This window comes from Mustela nigripes, chromosome 14 (assembly GCF_022355385.1).
Source record: "Mustela nigripes isolate SB6536 chromosome 14, MUSNIG.SB6536, whole genome shotgun sequence".
Taxonomy (NCBI): Eukaryota; Metazoa; Chordata; class Mammalia; order Carnivora; family Mustelidae; genus Mustela; species Mustela nigripes.
Window position 1 is genome coordinate 35,901,742 of NC_081570.1, and position 22,113 is coordinate 35,923,854.

Consider the following 22,113-nt stretch of genomic DNA (forward strand, 5'->3'; position numbering starts at 1 on the left):
AGAACCTGGGCTGATGACCCCACATTCAATATGCTGTGAGGTACCTCCCGATAGAGGGTTGTGCAGGAGAAACACAGGCAGACATAAATGGCCTAAAGATGATACATGGTATCATGGATATGGATAAACCTGCCAGGGAAAAAGACATAAGTGAAAAGGCAGCCAGAGTCGTCCAAGAGAATTAAAAGAAACAAAGATCTAGGAGGAAAACCAGACGCTGAGTCATCATAGAGTTGGCGGGGGTAGGGGGGGTGTTCATGGCAAGTAGTCAATGATGATGGTTACTGAAGACCTCAAGGAGAGCAGTTTCAGCTGGTGGTGGAGCCTGTACTGAAATCGTGGGAGAGAGAATAGAGACAAATTTAGACAGTTTTGTAAAAAGGTTTGTCTTTGAAGTAGGGCAAAGAGATAAAGGGATATAGGATTCAGTAGAGGTTAGGAAGTGGAATGAGACCCACTCAACCATGTTTAAATGTCAATGGATGATCTGGTTGAGAGAAAACAACAGTGAAAGAATTGACAAGTAATCATGAAATTCCTGAGAAGGAGGGAGGAAACAGGATCCAAAATTATACAACCTGTGGAAAGGTTGGCTTTTAGTTGGAGGAGGGTAACTTGTGTAATTTAACAGGTGAGAGGCAGAGGAATTATGTGGACATAGGCAGGTTTGTAGGTTTGGTGGTAGAAAAGAGAATTCACAGCCAAGCATGTTTTCTCTATAAACAGAAAGTTTGTAGTGCTTGTGGGACATTCAAGGCCCAGTGGAGCTATCCAACCCACAGGTGGAGTTCAGAAGACAAGACTGGGCTGGAGACAGGAATTTGAGCATCCTACACAAAGAGTGGAACAATTCTTGGGATGCGGGGAAGTCCTCTATAATTCTTAGGAGTGGGGTGAGAGGATACAGGCAAGATAATTTAGAGCAGTGGACTATCCCCCACCCAGTCTGATGTAGAATTCGCTACACACCTGGGTGGGGCCTAAGAGTACACAGGAACTACACTGTCTTGTGCAAAGAGGTGGCCACACTTTGTTAATTACGGTCTACCATACAGAAACCTTAACAAAGTGCTGTGGCAGGAGGGTGACAAGGGCCTTGGGCAACAAACATCTTCCCTGCCCCCAGAAAATAGACTGTGGAAACACTTTTATTTCCAGGCAGAAAGATGTGATGAGAATCAGTAAACTGGGCCTTCTAATACTTCAGAATGGGGTGAGGAGGAAACAGCTCTCAGATTTAACTCTCTTAGGACTGGTTTCTGAGTCTCACTGTGTCCTGTGCTTGATGGACAAAATGCTGGCATCATGCCTGTTAGGGGCAGCTTCTCTTGCTCAGGGGAAGAGCATGCCTAATGGCCCCAGTTCAGCCCCAGGACCAATCTTTTGGTGCTCGTGGGAGAGAAGGTTTGGGACTTTCAGGGCTTTCAACATCCTAATCCTCCTCTTGCCCCCCCCCAACCCTGGCCCAACCCCTCCATAGCATGAGGACAAAAAAGTGCTTTATTGCAATGTCTTTATTGCATTACTGGAGCAAGTTGGCCAGACTGTCCCCTCTTGGGGAAGATAAAAAAACAAAAGACCAAAAAATTATCTCCCCTCACTTCCACCCCCCACCCACCCCACAACTGCACAGCAATGTCTGAACACATCTGGTGACAAGAACAATTTGCAAAAGTGGTCTAGGAACTACATTATGAACTGTCCCAACACAAGACATATAGTTGGCTTCTTTATGAATCATATTTTTACGTAAACTACATGGGGTTTTTTTGTTGTTTTTTTGTTTTTGACTACATCAAAGACAACAGAAGAATAGGTTTTTCACAAGTAACAACAGGGCACCAAAGTCACATGCTGGAATTTGTAAGGAAACAAGGTTGTTTGTCACAGGTGGCTAGAGCTAGAGCAAGAAGGAGCAGGTGACAGCAAAGAGCCCAGCTCTGGAGTCTTAACTGGCAACAGAGACCACCTTGAAAACCAGGAATTGTCCAGATGCAATTCTTGGCCAAGAGGACCCATGAGGCTGGTTCCTTGCAGCAAAAAGAGACCTATGGAAGACACCACACACATTGGCTATCAATGCTTCTTTAGAGCACATGAGGTCCATAGTAAGTGGGAGGTCCCATCGGCTTGGAGATGGAGTAGGAAGTCCCCAACCTTGGCCAAATCAGTGGTAAGGACAGAGCCTATACAGTCCTGAGCCCTGGCCATAATTTACCATCTATGATCAGGAAGAGACAGAGACCACTGTTCTCTGATGAAATCTCCACCTGGAAAATTTGGGTGTAGGACCTGTGTTCAGTCAGCCTCAAGCTGCTTCCATGCTGGTGGCTGGCTGTCCTAGCCAGAAAAAACAGGGAGCCCCTCTGGTGTTAGTCTGTCTCCTTTACTCTGCTTCAGTGAAGCTGCAGTTAGGATGCCAAGAGAGAGAGTCCCAGGGCCCAAATCATGGGAAAGGACACAGAGCTAGACTCAATGAAGACTGCCAAGGCCATGAAGTATAGGAGCTGCATCTCCCCCTCCATGTGGTTAGCAGACTGGCCCCTATGCCATTTCCACTGGCTCAGGATCAAGCACATCATATGGCAACTAGTCAGAAGAGATATTTTCCAACTTCTCAAATGATCCCTAGGCCTTAGTTCCCAAAAAGCAATTGTGAATTTTCAAGAATGAAAAACAGGAAGGAAAAAGTGAAGGAATATAGGATCAAAAAACAAAACAAAACAGTCCTTCTCCACAAGCTTAGCCCTTAGCTGTAAGTGTAGTATTAGATGGGGCTAGCTCCCTCCCCATGCACCCTTGTGACTGCCTGAGAAGAAGCAACACATGGTTCAATGTCACATGCATGCGTCCTTACTCTCATTTTATTTTAAAAGAGGGTCAGAACACACTAAATTTTAATACCAGAGAGGAGGGATTTTTTGCACCCAATCTTGAACAGCTTAAGCAGGTTCAACACCAGGTGTTAAGGCCACCCAGCAGCAATTAGCCTGACATTATTCAGTAAAACCCTCAGCAAGATTTCCCTGCAATTTCCCTGGCAATGTGGAGAAGAGATGTGCAGCTGGCTTCCAGTTAAGGGCTTAAGTCAGAACAGGACGCTGGAGGGAGGGGCTCATCTGTCTGCCTTGCATAATCCTGAAACTGCAGTGGAACCAAATAAAAGCTGAAGATAGGCCCTTTCCTTCCTATCCTCATTGTTAGTAACTCTAAAAGTTTTTCCAAAATTTTTTATCTATCTTTACATCATGGTCCATTCTAGACCTTGTCACCAAGATAAGTGCTCAGGGAAAGCAGGATTTCTTTCTTTCATTCCATCACTAGAGCTTTCCTAGCTGTAAACCTTATACACCAAGACCCAGATACTGGCTGCTTCTCCAGTTCAACCAGGATGCCTGACTGCACAGCTTTGGACTCAAACAGCTGACTCACCCTGAGCCTATTATGGTTCCAGCCTTGGCTCAGAGACAGCTTAACTCTATTCGCAGAACGAGTGTTGACTGATGGGGGTGGGGCGTGATGGAGGTAGGAGTACACGCCTGCCTCCAACTCCACTCGCCTAGCTTCACTCAGCTGGAAGGCTTAAACCACATGGAGCAGAAGATTCCTGGCCTAAAATCAGGGCCACTGGAGCATGAGGACAGTCTGTGCACATCATCTTAATGTCAGGCTCACAAAAATGGCAAAGAGGAAAACTTCCATATGGCTTTTACTAACAGTCTAAAGTCCAAGCCATTATTTCCGCTCTCTACAAAAGTTTCAGAAACCACTGCATGGAAGCACACCAGTAATGTGGAGGACCCTCACTCGAGACACCAGAGCCTCCGGGTGTGTGAATTACTGAGGACCCTGACAAGAGTCCAGCTCCCTTCCTGCTACAACCTTTGCCACCTGTGGCTTCCCTAAGCCCTACCCAACAAAGGACAGGGAGATGAAGGGAAACTAAACCATGTTTACTGTTTCTGCAGGCCCTTTAAATTTAGGGAAGCACATATAAGACTGTTGTTCTATATCATTATTTGGTATATCAAGCCATCTAAAAGCACTGGATTGCACCTTTTCTTTACTCATACAAACAAGTTACAAAGGTTTTCAACAACAGATCATTCTTTAGGCTAAAGAAACACCACACAAGCACCAACTTCATTTTATGATTCAAAGCTCACCATGCCCCCCAAAAGAACACTATTCCTCATCTCTGAGAAACAAGGGCAGGGCAGAAAGAGTTACACTGACCAATATTAGTGTTTGCTAAAACTAACAAATTCTGGTTTTCTTTTCACTTTCAAGTTTTGGTACAGAAGTGTGCATTCAGATACTAGTGCTGTCTTCCATAAGACGTTAGTCTGGCAACAAACATTGTTCTGCTGAGATCAATTTGGTTTCTAAACATAATGCTTCTTTAGAGGGAGGAGCTACTGAGATGTTGACACCTAACTTATGTTAGTTAATAAAGTACCTTCAGTTGAAGGTGATTTTACTCCTTGACTAAGATTACCTACATGAAATAAATCCCAAGCCTCCCCATTTTCCTTTGGTTGTCTTTTTCACCAAATGCCATTCTACCACAGAACTAAAACAGCCTTCGTTTTGGGAGGAGATTGATAGAGACCGCCAGATCAAAACAGAACTCCCCACAGAGCCATGCCCCTGCCCCCTTCTCAGAGATGAAGACCAAGAGAGGACGTGGACTGTTCAGAGATTTCCAGATACAACACCCCAACCCCATCAAGCCTAACATGTTCTGTTGAGGGTGCCTGGCTAAACAAAACAATAACCCAATGAAACAGACTTTCCCAAAAAACATCATCTGCTTCCAGCTTCCTATGTCAGTGCAGCGGCACAGCTGAGTCTCAGAGAACCTCAGGCCTCTTGTGCCCCAAACCTGGCCCGCTGCTGCTCGGCCTCTCCACATTCACAGAATCACTTCTTGTGCAAAACAAGCAGTCTACGTAGAAAGAATGCCCTCATAGTCTAATAAAAACTGTAGGAAAAAATGCTAGAGAGCAACCTCTCTTCCCACTCGCTCTTTATCTGCAGAGGGAAGGCATCTGTGCGTGGACAGGGTAGGCAAGCCTGACATTGAGGGAGTCGTTGTGCTGAACGAGGGATGTCTGCTGGTAATGGAGCACCAGCTCCTTCAGGGAGCTGTACAGGTTGTAGGGCTCTGCAAAGCCGTAGCCCCGAGCGGTGCTGTAGATCACACAGTGCTTCACTTCCCCATCGGCACTGCAAAGACACAACACACAGACACCACAGGGAATTAGGCAGGTATTGATAGACAGATTCAAATGACCAGAAGCCTGAACAATTTTTCTGCAAAGGAAGTACAGAAGTGTTCTGCAGAAGTTTGTAAAATGCGACCATGTGTGTACCCTCACCCCCATATAGACTTATCATAGAGAGATCTTCACCTCGCACCAAGACCTGGTGGAAAGAAAATGAGTGGCTGAATTTAATCACTCAGCTTTGCATCTTCATGAGGCAAGAAGGCACTGGAAAGAGAACGCTTTTTTTTTTTAAATATACAAATCAGTGATTTTTAGAATATTCACAAGGTTGTGGAACAATCACCACTACCAGAATATTTTCATTGCCCTAAAAAGAAACCATATACTCATTAACAGTCACTCTGTATTCCTTCCTCCTCCCCCTGGACCTTGGCAAACACTTACGACTTCCTGTCCCTATGGATTTGCCTATTTTGGCATTTCACATAAATGGAAACTTACAGTATCACACAACCTTCTGTATCTGATTTCTTTCATCTTAGCACATTTTCAAAGTTTGTCCGTGTTGTAGATGTATCAGTACTTCATCTGTGGTTGCATAATATCCTGTCTGGATATCCACATTCTGTTCATCCATTCATCAACTGATGGACACTTGGGTTGTTCCTACTTTTTTGACTATTATGAATAATGCTGCTCTGAACATTTGTGTACAAGTTTTTGTATAGACACATGTTTTTAATTCTTTCGGGTACACAGAGAGCCAGACATGGAACCACTGAGTCATATGGTATCTCTTTTTGATGAACTGCCAAACTGTCTTTCAAAGTGGCTGATCCATTTTATATTCTAGCCAGCAGTATATGAGGGTTCCAGTTTCTTTACATCCTTGTCAATAATTGTTATTGTTCATCTTTTTTATTATAATCATCCTAGTGGTATCTCATTGTGGTTTTGGTTTGTACTTCCCTAAGGACTAATGATGTGGAGCATCTTTTTTATCTTTATTGACCATTTATAGATCTTCTTTAAAGGAATTTCTATTTTCTATGCATAAGTACCCAGTAGTACAATTACTGAGTCATATGGTAATTTTATTTTTCATCTCCTGAGGAACCTCCATACTGTCTTCCAGAGTGGCTACACCATTTTGCATTTGCATCCCCACCAGCAGTGCACAAGTGTTCTTTTTCCTCCATATCCTCACCAACAACTGCTGTTTCTTGTGTTGTTGATTTTAGCCATTCTGCCAGGTGTGAGGTGGTAGCTCACTGTGGTTTTGATCTGCATTTCCCTAATGATGAGTGATGTTGAACATCTCTTCATATATCTGTTGGGCATCTGCATGTCTTTGGAAAAATGTCTGTTCAGGTCCCCAGCCCATTTTTCATTGGGTTATTTGGGGGTTTTTTTGTGTGTGAAGTTGTCTAAATTCTTTATTTATATATTTTGGATATTAACCCCTTATTGGATATATCATTTGCAAAAGTCTTCTGTCAGTAGGTTGCCTTTTTGTTCTGCTGATTTCCTTCACTGTTCAAAAAGATACATGCACCCATATGCTTACCGCAGCATTTATAATAGCCAAGATATGGATTCATCAGGATAGATGAATAAAGAAGATATGGGAGATATACACACAGAGAATATTACTCAGCCTTAAAAAAGAATGAACTCGGGACGCCTGGGTGGCTCAGTTGGTTGGACGACTGCCTTCGGCTCAGGTCATGATCCCGGAGTCCCGGGATCGAGTCCCGCATCGGGCTCCCAGCTCCATGGGGAGTCTGCTTCTCCCTCTGACCTTCTCCTCGCTCATGCTCTCTCTCGCTCACTGTCTCTCTCTCAAATGAATAAATAAAATCTTTAAAAAAAAAAAAAAAAAGAATGAACTCTTACCACTTGCAACAACATGGAGGGACCTGGAAAGTATGATGCTAAGTGAAATCAGTCAGAGAAAGACAAACACCATATGATTTTGCTCATATGTGGAACTTAAGAAACAAAACAAATGAACAAACACGGGGGGAAAAAGACCAAAAAACCCTCAGACTCTTAAATACAGAGAACTGGTGGTTACTAGAGGGAAGGTAGGGAGGGAGATGGGTGATCTAGATAAAGGAGATGAAAAGCAAACATATCTTGCTGAACTTTGAGAAAGGTATATTATTGTTGAATTATGTAGTACACCTAAAACTAATATAGCACTATGTATGTGAATTTTTAAAAATGTCTATCCAAATCCTTTGCCATTTTTTTAAATGTCCATTTTTTAAATGTCTATCCGATTTTTAAATTGAGGCCCTTGATTGTTTTACTAAGGGTTATGATTTAGACACTAGTTGCTTAACAGATACATGATTTGCAAATATTTTCTCCCATTCTGTGGGAGAAATATTTCACTTTGATAGTGCCCTTTGGTATAAAATGCTTTTAATTATAGTTCTTTTGTTGTTTGTGCTTTTAGTTTGTAAGAAACAACTGTCTAACCCAAAGTCACAAGGGTTTATGTCATTATTTTCTAAGTATTTTATACTTTTACCTCTTACATTTGGGTCTACGATCCATTTTGAGTTAATTTTTATATATGGTGTGAGGTAGGGGTCCAACTTTATTCTTTTGTGTGTGGCTTTCCAGTTGTCCCAGCTTCATGTGTTAAATGACAACTTCCTCCCCCAATGAATGGTCTGGAGACCCTTGTTAATAACCAACTGACCATAAATGTTAAGGGTTTATTTCTTGGCTCTCAAATCTATTCATTCATCTACATGTTTATCCTTGTTAACACCTCACAATTTTGATGACTACACCTTTGTTTTGTAAGTTTTGAAATCAGGAGATGTACTTCAACTTTTTCTATTCTTTCAAAGTGATTTTGGCTGTGCTAGATCCCTTGTAGAAATTGTAGGATCATTTTGTGAATTTCAGCAAAAATCCAGCTGGGATTTTTGATAGGGATTACACTGAACGTGTAGATCAGTTTGAGATGTTATTTCTGTCTTAACAATATTAAATCTTTTGATCCATGAACACAGGATGTCTTTCCACTTATTTAGGTCTCCCTTTAAGTTCTTTCAGTGATGTTTCATAGTTCTCACCATACAGCTCTTGCACTTCTTTTTGTTTTAATCCTAGGTATTTCTGATGATATTATATGTAGCATGCTTTCTTCATTTCATTTTCAGATTGTTTATTACTGGTATTTAGAAATGCAACTGATTTTTGAATCCTGATCTTTTAACCTGCAACTTTCCCAAACTTATATATTAGCTCTAATAGTTAACATCTTCCTTACCAAAATGGATGCTTTTTATTTCTTTTTCTTGTCCAATTTACCTTAACTAGAACCTTCTGTACAATGATAGTTAGAAGCGGTGAGAATAAGCATCTTTGTTTTCTTCCTGATCTTAGGGGAAAGCACTAACTTTCGCCATTAAGTACATTAGCTCTGAGTTTTTTCTTCAACTTTATCAAGTTGAGGAACCTATTCCTAGGTTGTTCAGACTTTTTTATAATATGAAAGAGTGCTAGATTGTGTCAAATGTTTTTTGTGATTCTACTTAAATAATCATGTGATTTTTGTCCTTTATCTCTTAATGCGGTATATTATGTTCATTGTTTTGTTTTTATGCTGAAAAAACCCTTGCCTACCCAGGATGAATTCTACTTAGTCATGGTATATGCTGCTTATATGCTGCTGGAGTTGCCTTGCTATTATTCTGTTGAGGATTTCTGTGTCTGTATTCCTAAGGGATATTGGTCCATAGTTATCTTGTGATGTCTTTGTCTAGTTTTGGTATCACAGTAATACTGCCGTCCTGAAATGAGCTGGGAAGTTCTCTCCCACCCCACCCCCACTTCTTAGAAGAATTTGTGAAGGACTTCTGTTAATTCTTTTAAAAATATTTGGCAGTATTCACCAGGGAAGACAACTGGGCCTGGGGTTTTCTTTGTGGGTAGCTTTTATTATTATAATAATTATTATTAACCCAATTTCTTATTATAGTTCTGTTCAAATTTTCTGTTTCCTCTTGAGTCAGTTTTGGTGGTTTGTGTGCTTCCAGGAATTTGTCCATTTCATCTGGGTTTAATTTTTTTGGTATATGATTGTTTATAGCATTCCCTCATCTTTTTTTATTTCTATAAGGACTACGAGTAATGACCCCTTCTTTCATCCTGATTTTAGTAATTTGTTTCTTCTCTGTGGGGATGGGGGCAGTTTACTTGAGGTTGTAATTCAGTTCCATCCCAACTTTTGGTTTCACTCATTTTCTCAATTGTTTTCTACTCTCTATTTTATTTACTTCCATTCTAATCTTTATTATTCCCTCCTTTTTGCTTGGGTTTAGTTTCGTCTTCCTTTTTTAGTTTCTTAAGGTGGAAGGTTACTTTATTAATATATGGTCTCCTTTTTTTTAACATAAATGTTTACAGTTATAAATTTGGCATTTAGGACTGCTTTAGCTGAATTCTGTGAGTTTTGATAAGCTGTGTTTGTTTACTCATCTCAAAGTATTTTCTAATTTCCTGTTTTCTTTCTCTGGCCCATTGGTTATTTTCTTTTAAAGATTTTATTTATTTGACACAAGAGAGATCACAAGTAGGCAGAGCTGCAGACAGAGAGAGGAGGGGAAGCAGGCTCCCCGCTGAGCAGAGAGCCTGAGTCAGAACTTGATCCCAGGACCCTGATATCATGACCTGAGCTGAAGGCAGAGGATTAACCCACTGAGCCACCCAGGCATCCCAATAACTCCATTGGTTATTTAGGCATGTGCTGTTTACTGTTCACATTCAAGGATTTCCCTCATTTTCTGCTGTTTTGATTTCTAATTTCTCTCCACTGTGGTTAGAAAACATTTTTTGTGGGACTTCAACACTTCTAAATGTATTGAGACTGTGGCCTAACTATGGCCTATCCTGCATAATGTTTCATGTGCACTTAAGAAGAATGTATATTCTGCTGTTGTTAGCTCTAGTTGTTTTTAAAATATTGTTCAAATCTTCTGCTACCTTTCTGATCTGTCTAGTTCTATCCCTATTAAATTTCTTAACCTAAATGGCAGTAAGGATCACAAGTACTCATTACCTGAATCCTTAACCTAGTGAATATAGGCATTGCTGGCTGAGGGTCTTTAGCCTAAGAAGGTTGTAGAGGTAAGCAATTTCTTTTTAGGCTTCTTGATGATGTCATTAACAGACATCAAAATGGAAGAACAAATGAGTTCCATGTGTGACTTTCTACATGATCATGTTAATTTTGCTATGAGAATCTCCTAAAAAACTGAACGTACTCACATTCCTCCTTCAGCAAGTGTTCTAAGTATACAGGGAGATTACTGTAGGCAGGCTTCCTGTAGCCAGAATGGCTGGCAAACAAATGGGAGTCTTTGTGATGCTAGACTCTTTGCTTCCAACCATCCTCAGTGTGAATGGAAACATGATATACGTCTACAGGTGTTTTTCATAAGCAAAGGAAATCCACACTGCTGTGGACTTAGGCCTGGGGGTCTGTGGCTAAAGGAAGAAGGAAAAGAATACACCTCTTCAAGGTACTCAAGCTGTTCCTTGGTCTCCCAGGAGTTAGCTGAGCTTTGGGGCAGCACCTTCTACCAGCCAAGTCCTTAACCCACAGGTGCCACCCAATGACCTGTGTGAGTGTAAGAGTACAATGCACTGGTCTTACTGCCTTTCTTCTTATTATTTTTAAAAGATCTCAATTTCTGTAAGAACAATCCTGTCCTGGCATTTCCACTCAGATAACTTAAGCAACCCAAGTAAGAGAGAAAGGAATGTTTTAAATAACTGTAGGGGCATATGGGTGGCTGAGTCTGATAAGAATATGACTCTTGGTTTCAGCTCAGACCATGATCTCAGGGTCCTAGGACCAAGCCCCAAGTCAGGCTCCATGCTCAGTGGGGAGTCGGCTTCCCCTCTCCCTCTGCTCCTCCCCCTGCTTGCATTGCTCACTCACTCCCACTCTCAAATAAATAAATCTTAAAAAAAAAATTGCAAATAATTGTATCTTTGCAAAATCAGTAATCTAATGCACTTTTCAAGTCCTCCCCCTTTTTCTGCCCATAGATATCCCATTATTCATCCTTTCAAAGTCCACTTCAAAACTACCTCTTCCACAAAACCTCCCAACCCTCTCCTCTTGCACCAGAATTAATAGTTCTTTATGTGTACAGCCTACTGATGATACCTATGTCACAGTAATTCTATTTATCTTGGATATTTAATTGTGAAATGAAGAAAGTATGATGTAATAGAAAAATGTGGTCTTTGAAACCAGGTAAACCTGGAATCAAACTCTGACTCCAGAGACCACTAAGAACAAGATGATCACATAAAGCACTGAGCACTCTGTTAATATGAATGTCTCTTGTCCATCCTCACCACCTTGCCCTCTGAGGGCAAAATCATCCTGTTATTTTTGCTTGCTTTCTGCCATATCCATCATTAGCATCATTATCATAATAATATTGGTAGATAACATTCACTTATTGTGTACCAACATTGATTAAAGCACATTACATATATTAACTCATTTAAGACTTGTAAAAACCTTCAAGTAGATATTCTTATCCTTATTTTTCAGATAAGGAAACTGGACAAAGAAAGGTAAAGTAATTTACCCCAGATTATACATCTGGTAAGTAGAGTCAGGATTTGAATGTAATATATGTGGTACCAAAGCTTGCTCTCATAACAGTCATATTATACCTTTCTCTAACTATGGTCTTTGTCACTGAAGGACTATATATGACACACAAAAGGACTATACACAACACACAAAATGGTTAGCTGTCCCCAGAATCTCACTTTCTACTAAAAGGAAACTAACAGAGGCACCTGGGTGGCTCAGTACTCATGACCTCCCCTCACGTAGTGATCTCATGGGTAATAGGGTGGGATCAGGCCCCAAACCAGCCCCCCACTCCGCCCCGCCCCGTACTCCATGCTCAGCAGGAGTCTGCTGGAAGATTCTTTTCCTTTGTCCCTTCCCCTTCTCTCACACACTTGCTCTCTCTCAAAAATATATATCTAAATAAATAAGTAAATAAAGAAATGAATGGATGGAAACTAATAAAATAGGCTTTTCCAAACAAAGTCATAAGATCATCTTAAGGAAAATACCAACATATTGATCACTACCCCAACAGAATACTACTTAAGTATAAAATTTAGATAGTTTTTCTTCTGAAGTAAAAACCGTTCTTAAGCCTTACTTAAACTAACACTGAAGCCCAAATTAGATACACAGGAGACTACTACAAAATTATGTGATTTTTTTTTTGGCGGGGGGGGGGGGGGGGGGGGGGGGGGGGGGGGGGCGGACACCTGGGTGGCTCAGTCGGTTAAACTGCTACTTTCAGCTCAGGTCATGATCCCAGAGTCCTGGAATCAAGTCCCACATGGGGCTCCTTGTTCGGCAGGGAGCCTGCTTCTCCCTCTCCCTGCCTCTTCCCCTGCTTGTGCACACTCTCTCTCCCCCTGACAAATGAATGAATGAATGAATGAATGAATAAATAAATAAATAAATAATTTTTTTAAAAAATTATGGATTTTTTTTTTTTTTTAATTTCAACTAACATACCTATTTAAAGTAGGCTCCACAACCTATGTGGAGCTTGAACTGATGACCCTGAGATCAAGGGTCACAGGCTCTACTGACTGAGCCAGCCAGGCACCCCTCCTTAGGGGATCTTTCAATTGAAGATCTCACATTACTTTTCATAAATACCTGAAAATCCAATAGCAACACTGCAGGGCTAAATCTGCTTACCATGTGAAATTAAAATCCCCCAAATAATTTCAGGTACTATTTCTCCTAAACCAACTAACTGTTTTCTTCATACAGATATTAAAGGTCTAAGCCATGGGCTCTCATTACTCTAGTTCAAATAATTTTAACTGAATTTTAGGAGGGATTGAGTTTCTATTAATCAATGCACAAATTTTCAAAAGGTTAAACTGCCAGAAAAGACTTACACCACAGAGCAAGCATAACATCCTTTCTTGCTACTCTCACGAATTAAAAATGCACCATCGGGTTTCCCATAAAGCAAGTCCTCCGCTTGTACTCGATTGATATCCTCAACAAACCAGGTTTTCTCATCATAATGTGGCAGGTTTTCATCTTCCTCACTGATAAAATACGTCCTAAAAATTAAATGTTAAAATATTATTCTAACGATCAGGTTACTCGCATCTAAAAGCAAATTCATGAATAAAACACTCCTCTAAATCTTTAACCACGAAACGACAAAGTAAAACTACAATTACTTGGATGTTTTTTTAACAACTTCATTATTGCTTATGGTGCAGAAAACACAAAATTCACACATCTCATCCAATCAGCTGACACATGAATGTCTGAATGAGCAATGCTTATGTACCCAGGTTTCACGTGGCTTCATGGGTGTCTGACCTCAAGTGCCTATAGGGTACTCTTCAAGCAATTCAATTTAAAAGAAGTACAAAGTTCTTGATTCAATGTCCTCAAGTGAAAATGAGAGCCAACATCTTAGCATGTATAAAGAAGGCTTAGATTGGGAACAAAACCCTCTGATAGAAAGGCAGAGAACTTACTCATCAGCATCCTCGTTCTTGATTCCCAGCCAGGCATTGAGGCGCTTCTGTCTCACTCCTTTGTGATTGAGCCACCTGCCAGAAGGAAGACACCAGTGTCAGTATCTGTGCAAACTCTGCCTAAGTGGACATGTGAAGCTAACCAAATTTCCAGAGTCCAAGAACCTCTTATTTTAACCCACTCCCACTAAAAGTGGCCAGAGATTTCCTTAAACTAGTTTTCCCTTAACTTTCCCCCAACTTTCTGCAAAAAAGCAGAGGAGTTACCTGAGTTTAGGCACTTCTCTCATTTTTCATTTTCCTTTTCTAGAAGGCTGTACAACCATAAACACACATATACTTGCACTCAAACATATGGGGACATCTGTTTCTGAAATCATTAGTTAATGTGAGCATGATGTCACATTTGCAATCTCTGCTAAGCCAGAAGACTCAACTCCTGTGTGGCCCACTACATGAAGTTAAAACATTCTAAAACAATTTCAAGGTCTATTCTTATACCAAAGCAAGCCACAAGAAATTCATGATGGCAATCTGAGTAATTAATATAAATGTGCCTCATCACTAGGCAAATCATAGTATTTTTAAATATACCAAAGCTTTAGATGTAAAACAACACACTATTAAATTTAGTTCCACTGAACGGCCACTGATGTAAAAATCGGAGTGAGTACGAAAACTCATCCCCATCCTCCAACCAGGCTCCTGATCATTTAGGTCTCATCATAAACATCCTCTCCTCATCAGGGAGGACTGCCCTGATTATCCCAACTAAGACAGTCCCCTTGTCACTCTTCTCCATATTTTACCTTATTTTATCATCTTCATAGCACTTGCCTGAAATTCATTATTTTATATTTTCACTTATGTTTGTCTCCCCCACTAAAATGTAAGCTGCTTTAAAGAAAGGGGTCTGTCCTATTGTTCATGGTTATTCCCAATGCTGAAAATGGTACCAGCATATAGTAGATAATCTGTAAATATCTCCCTAAACACCCTAATTATCTTTACTAGCAGATCATGATTTGTCACCCATGATGTTATCTAAATTCTTTTATATATAGTTTATGTAACTCATTAAAGGAACATTCAAGGTCTAGTTTGCCATACTTATTCTATGCCTCTTGCAATGGTGTATTTTTTTTTAATAATCTTATCAATTTCCAGAGCAAACAAGGACTTCCAGTCATTCCTTTGGTCCATGGCACAAGTCTTCTTCTTGGGCCTTTCTTCAGCTTCATTACATGACCAGAATCACATAAGCTGCCCAAGAGCAGACCCCCCTGATTTTAGACAAGGTACCTTCCTTGCCTTGTTTCCAAATCTCTTCTGTATGCTATGTGTACTTGCTTGATTTTTTTTTTTCCACAATAGCAAACTGAAATGATCTCTAGAGAGGAGTTACTAAAAAGTACTCAGCACAGCATATTTCTAATTGTTTGCCCTCAAAACTTATCACCTTAGATTTTACTCTACTGAAGCTCAATAGCCACTGTTCCCATCTCTAAGCTTTTATTTTCTCCCCTCTCTCCTTCTCATACAAAGAAACCTTGAAGGCAATGGAAAACCCAGTCAGAGGTCTTACTTTGTCTTCTACCATGAGTTTGAATCAAGTTGTGTTACAAGCATAAAAGTCACCTATAAACATATTTTGTAGCAGTCTATTCATTACCTAGAACAAAACCTTATATTTTCCTTTCTCATGGATTCTCTCCTTCTATAAGACAATCATTTGTCCTAAAAATCTAACATCTTGTTCTGAAAATATATCTTTTAATCTATATTTGAGTAATATCCCTATATCTAGCTAAATCATACAGTTTTCTATAATATTAAAGAGTTGAGTTTCACTCCCCAAATTATCTTGCATGCCTGCTATTGGTGGCACATATACCTATTACTTGAATACAGAATTTCATTTCTTAACTATAAAAACCCTTTAAGAGACTGTCCTGTATACTTATTTGTAGGCCCCCACTATTAGTGTTGTTGTCTGTGCTCATGAGGGGTAATTTCTATTTCTGTGGTTCTACTATGTAGTCAAAGATTCTGGCTTTTGTATTTAGGCAAACACTAAGCAGTCCTTTTTTTTTTTTTTTTTAAATAAACATATAATGTATTTTTGGCCCCAGGGGTACAGGTCTGTGAATCACCAGGTTTATACACTTCATAGCACTCACCACAGCACACACAGACCCCCAATGTCTATAATCCCACCCCCCTTATCCCGACCCCCCTCCCCACAACAACCCTCAGTTTGTTCTGCGAGATTACTCTTATGGTTTGTCTCTCTCCCGATCCCATCTTGTTTCATTTATTCTTTTCCTAACCCCCCAAATCCCCCACTTTGCATCTCCACTTCCTCATATCAGGGAGATTATATGATAGTTGTCTTTCTCTGATTGACTTATTTCGCTAAGCATAATACCCTCTAGTTCCATCCACGTCATTGCATATGGCAAGATTTCATTTCTTTTGATGGCTGCATAGTATTCCATTGTATGTATGTATGTGTGTGTGTGTGTGTGTGTGTATCTATATATATATCTCACATCTTCTTTATCCATTCATCCGTTGATGGACATCTAAGTTCTTTCCATAGTTAGAACTTAGATGTCCATCAACGGATGTTGATGTCCATCAACGGATGGACATAGTTAGGCTATTGTGGACATTGCTGCTATAAACATTCGGGTGCATGTGCCCGTATGGATCACTATGTTTGTATCTTTAGGGTAAAAACCCAGTAGTGCAATTGCTGGGTCATAGGGTAGCTCTATTTTCAACTTTTTGAGGAACCTCCATGCTGTCTTCCAGAGTGGTTGCACCAGCTTGCATTCCCACCAACAGTGTAGGAGGGTTCTCCTCTCTCCGCATCCTCGCCAGCATTTGTCATTTCCTGACTTGTTGATTTTAGCCATTCTGACTGGTGTGAGGTGGTTATCTCATTGTGGTTTTGATTTGTATTTCCCTGATGCTGAGTGATATGGAGCACTTTTTCATGTGTCTGTTGGCCATCTGGATGTCTTCTTTGCAGAAATGTCTGTTCATGTCCTCTGCCCATTTCTTGATTGGATTATTTGTTCTATGGGTGTTGAGTTTGCTAAGCTCTTTATATAGATTTTGGATACTAGCCCTTTATCTAATATGTCCTTTGCAAGTATCTTCTCCCATTCTGTCAGTTGTCTTTCGGTTTTGTTAACTGTTTCCTTTGCTGTGCAAAAGCTTGATGAAGTCCCAATAGTTCATTTTTGCCCTTACTTCCCTTGCCTTTGGCGATGTTCCTAGGAAGTTGCTGCAGCTGAGGTCAAAGAGATTGCTGCCTGTGTTCTCCTTAAGGATTTTGATGGATTCCTTTCTCACATTGAGGTCCTTCATCCATTTTGAGTAACCTGTCCTTTTTAAGCTACACCACATTGCTCATGCCATACCCTCCCTCTGAGATTTCCGATTTGTATGGATTAGAATCTAGAATGCTACATTCTGGTTTGCCCCACATGTTGACTTTAGGTAAACTCTGGTACCACCAAGTACTACCAAGATTGCTTTCCTCATTTCTTACAATCTCACTGGCCAGTTTCCAATTAAAATCTCTTCTTCTGCCTCTAACATGTCTAGTGCCAGCAGTCATCTGGTGCTGGTATTTCCTCCCATACAGGCCCAGACTACTCACACAAGGTGCTGATCTCGGATCTTGCGCAGCTGGATTAGGTCAGGTTTGATACTGTTCATTTTTTTATCTATTTCCCGGTTGTCCAAAGCTTGTTTCTTCAAATCCTGCTCTAGACGCATTTTGCTATCATGAATCTCACCGAGACGTGATTTCAATTTGTCATAATTCATCATAATTCTGTGAAAATATTGACATATTAAGGCTAAAACAGGAACTGAGCAGAAACATTCTATAATGTGAGCCTAGTCCTAATATCTTAAGTGTGGTAGACATCTGTTGTTCTTGCCTAGCCCATATCTATTCTCACTCTTTTGGAAATGGCACCTTGGTGTTCCCTTTAGGGTAAGGACTCCCTGCCCCCATCTCAGTCACATGTGAATATTCACACAACCCAGCCCAGCCATTAAGAGTTTTCCATTACAAGGGGTGCCTGGGTGGCTCAGTGGGTTAAAGCCTCTGCCTTAGGCTCAGGTCATGATCCCAGGGTCCCCCCCCCCCCCATTGAGCTCTCTGCTCAGCAGAGAGCCTGTTTCCCTCCTCTCTCTCTGCCTGCCTCTCTGCCTGTTTATAATCTCTGCCTGTCAAATAAATTTTAAAAATCTTAAAGAAAAAAAGAAAGAGTTTTCCATTATATCCTACAGCTACCCTCAGGCCAGTGACTGGTTCAGGAATGGGAATAATACCCTAACTGACCCAATGAGAGTCAATTCTAGTTTGCTAGAACTATTGCCAACAGAGATTCTCTCTTCCCACCGAAATTGCTAAATCAAAAATATGTGATTCTAGGACTCCCAGCAGCTATCCTGCCACTTCATAGGGAAAGCCTTCCTGAGGATGAAGCCAGCATAGAGGAAAAACTAAGGCAAAAGATAGAGTATGAGAGAAAATCCTGACAACCCTGTTTGGGCCCTGGATTCAGTCATGACTGAACAAGTAAAGCTGTATGTATGATCTTCAAGAGGTAGCACGACCTAACACTTAAGAGCAACAGCTTTGCAGTCAGCCTACCTGAGCCTGAATCTCTGCCACCTACTACATGGCCTGGGCAAGTTATTCAGCTTCTTGGTGCCTTCATTTCCTTATCTGTTTAAAATGCATGGCTACAATAGTACCTACTTCACTAAATTATTATGTGACTTAAATGTCATAATACATGTAAAAAGGACCAAATAGTGCCTGGTGTATCTTGGCAAGCACTCAGCAGATAATGGTGATAAGCTTTTCCAGCAAAGTTTTGCTGTGCTCTGAAGGCAGTAACTGTCTGTGTCATTCATTCGTCACTCAGAAATATGTGGTTTTGTCTTACTATTAAAACTTCATCATCAGCTTACTTTACCTCCCTTTGCAATAAAACTACAAGTTCTTTTCTATCCCTTCATTGTTAATAATAATGGCTATTTATTGATATCACATGCCAAGATACATATATACATACACACACATGCCTTTCTGTACCATAAATATGCATGTGTGTGTCTATCACCTGATTCTCATAGCATTTCAAAAATATATTATCTATAGTTTATAGAGGAGGAAACAAGCTGGGAGAGTTAAGTAACTAACTTACCCAAGATCACACAGATAGTAAATGATAAATACAGAATTCAAGCCCATGGTTTTAACCATTAAGCTATACTGCCTCAACAGCCCTTATAGCCCTATTCTTATACACACAGAAGTTCACTGACACTTTGGTGCTAATGTGAGAAACAGTTTTGCTTTTCCCTTGCAGATGATTCATTTTTATTTATTATCCACTTTTTTTCATTCCTCAGCCCACTGTTTTCTGGCTCGGTCTCCCAACATTCCACTAAATTTGCTACGATAAAGACTTCCAATATCCTTTTCGTTGCCAGACCCCAATACTTCTCATGCTGCTCAATACTTCTCATGCTGCTCACTCTCTCTGGGTAATCTTAGCACCTACTATCACCTACACACTTATGCCTCCCAAATCCTTTCCGTACCATGAGTTCCAAAACCAAATAACCAGCTGTCTGCCTCTCAGACAACTCCATCTGGGTTCTCACAGAAACCTCAAACTCATTGATTCCAACCCTGAACTTTCCTCATGCACTTCCTATTTTGGTGAATAACACCATTCCTTATTCATTCTTATCACAAATGTAGAAATAATCCTTGACTTCTCCCACACCTATCATATCTGGTCAGGTATCGAGTCCTCAGCATTTCCATTAATTCCCCCCCTCCTTTCCTGCCATTGCTCCGGTTCAGGCCCTCACCATCATTTAACCTGATGACCACAAACACTGCAGTCACCAGCAACAGTCAAGCTGGTCTTCCTGCCCACAGTTTTGTTCAGCCTTCAATTTATTCTCAGAGTGCTGCTGTTGATTTTCAGTTCAATAAAAATTCAGTGAGCATCACCATGTACTCTCAGGGACCACAACAGGTGCTAGAGCTATCAGGGAAAATAAGCCGCCATCCTTATTCCACTAACAAGCTTGTAGTTTAGTGGTGGTGATCTTTAGTAAATGTTACAGGAGGAATCAGGACCAGATACTGTCAGGGTAGGGATAAAAAGCTTCTCAACCAGTCTAGGGAATCAGGGAAATTTTTCTTAGAAAAGAAATGTGTAAAAAAGAAAGAAAGAAAGAAAGAAAAGACATGTGTAAGCTGAATCCTAAAGGATGAGCAGCAGTTAAAAATTTGGAAGGACACAGAAGGAACACAGAGAAGAGAAGATTCAGTTTGATGCCATTAGAACAGCAAATAATTCGATATATGACATATAAGGGGGTAAAAGCAAACACAAAAGAGACTATTGGGGTAAGAAAAGAAGTCTCATCTCACTGATGCAGTTGGAAGGGTTAGGTAGATTTACCGTTCAATTTCCTTTTCATTCCCCTCTCTGCGAAATCGCTCAATATATTCTTTGCTATGTTGTTCTTGTGTGTGACACTGCTCTTCAAATATTTTAATTGTTTCATTAAAAGCTTCAATTGCAGTCCTCTTCATCTGTATCTCCTAAAGAAGAGAAAAAGGAAAGACAAACACTTTAATTATTTATTTATTGGTAACTTTGGTCTTAAAACAAATCTTATAATTCCAGTTGCAATTCCATATAAAACTGAATTTAGATGGCTAAAGCAACTCCTAGTTAACTCCTACCTTTATTACTTATATGCAAAATACATCACTCAAATATTAAAATAAAAGAAAAAGAACTGGGGTGCCTGGGTGGCCGGGTTAAAGCCTCTGGCTTCGGCTCGGGTCATGATCCCAGGGTCCTGGAATCAAGCCCCGCATCGGGCTCTCAGCTCAGCAGGGAGACTGCTTCCTCTTCTCTCTCTGCCTGTCTCTCTGCCTACTTGTGATTTCTGCCTGTCAGATAACCAAATAAAATCTTTAAAAAAACACCACCACACTATTACTTGAAATACAGCTGAGAATCACAACAAAAAGGCCTGAGTTGCTAAGAGAGATTAATCCTGAACTCTTTGAAGACAAGGATAAAATTATGCCTTTGCACTTGTTATAGCACATCTCCTGTACTGGTTGCTAATCATTGCATCCCTCCCTTTCTCTCCCCACTTCCCAAGGCCTTAAATCCTCCAGAGCTGTTCTCTGCTCAGTTGCTCTCAGTTCTCACACAGACAGTTAGCCCTCTCCCAGCTTTGACCCAGGGGTTTTGGCTGCTTCCATCTACTCCCATACCCAGCTCCCCAAACAAGGATTCCATGTCCAGAACCCAGTCTCACATCAGCAGCTCAGAATTCATATTCTATTAAATCCCCAATATTACTAAGGACATGGGCAGCATTTTGTCTAGCCATGACAAGAAAATAGAAATGCAGTTCTATACAAACCAAAGCAGCAGGCATTGGTGGCCACTTTTTCTCGCCTTTTTTACAGGAGGGTTAGTGCCCTCCCCTTGACTCTAGTTCAGACCACGAGGCTGACTCCAGGGCCCTACCAAGAGTGTTTTTGATTCATTATCTTGTATAAATTCATTCAACAAATAAGTTAACACTAACTATATGCCAAGTATTACTTGCAGCATTTGGGATACATAAGTAAGCAAGCTTAGATAAATATTTCTGCCCTCTCAGAACTTACAGTTTAGGGGGTTATACAGACAATAAATAACAGACATATAAGTTAGTAATTCACACTGTTTGTTAGAATTACTAAGAATCTGTAAGAATTGTTATGGAAAAAAAGAACAGTAGAGTGGGAAGAAGGACTGAAATGCGAGTTGCAATTTTAAATCAATTGCCATCTGAAACTTGACAACATTTGAGCAAAGACTTGAAGGAGGTGAGGGGGTTAGCCAGGTGAGGTGGGTGGGGAATGTTTCAGGCAAGGAAGCAGCCAGTGCAAACACTCAAAGGTAGGAAGCAGGTCTAGTATATTCGAGGAACACCAAAGTGGCTAGTGTGGTTGGAGTACAGTGAAAAGGAGAGTTAGAAAAAATGAGGTCAAGGAGGAAGAGTGGCACAGATCATACTGGGTACTATAAAAACACTCTGGGTTTTCCTATGTGTAAACCATGGAACCAGAGATAAGCCTTAAACAAAGGAGTACTGTGATCCTACCTATGTTTTACAAGTACAGGTTTCCCCAGCATTCTCCAAATACGCAGTTCCTATGAAAGTT

The 22,113-nt window shown here is 40.5% G+C and overlaps 1 protein-coding gene across 2 annotated transcripts in view; it reads right to left on the reverse strand.

Moving 5' to 3' along the window:
- Window positions 1-1,496: 1,496 nt before the first annotated feature.
- Window positions 1,497-22,113, reverse strand: part of PIK3R3 (phosphoinositide-3-kinase regulatory subunit 3) — a 122,320-nt gene continuing 101,703 nt past the window's right edge. For both annotated transcript variants that reach the window (XM_059374604.1, XM_059374605.1), the window contains 5 exons: window positions 20,339-20,481; window positions 17,494-17,670; window positions 13,821-13,895; window positions 13,221-13,391; window positions 1,497-5,229 (listed from right to left, as the gene is read on the reverse strand). In XM_059374604.1, the coding sequence (XP_059230587.1) occupies window positions 5,031-5,229; window positions 13,221-13,391; window positions 13,821-13,895; window positions 17,494-17,670; window positions 20,339-20,481 (765 nt within the window). In that variant the 3' untranslated portion in view covers window positions 1,497-5,030. The remainder of the gene's footprint in view (window positions 5,230-13,220; window positions 13,392-13,820; window positions 13,896-17,493; window positions 17,671-20,338; window positions 20,482-22,113) is intronic.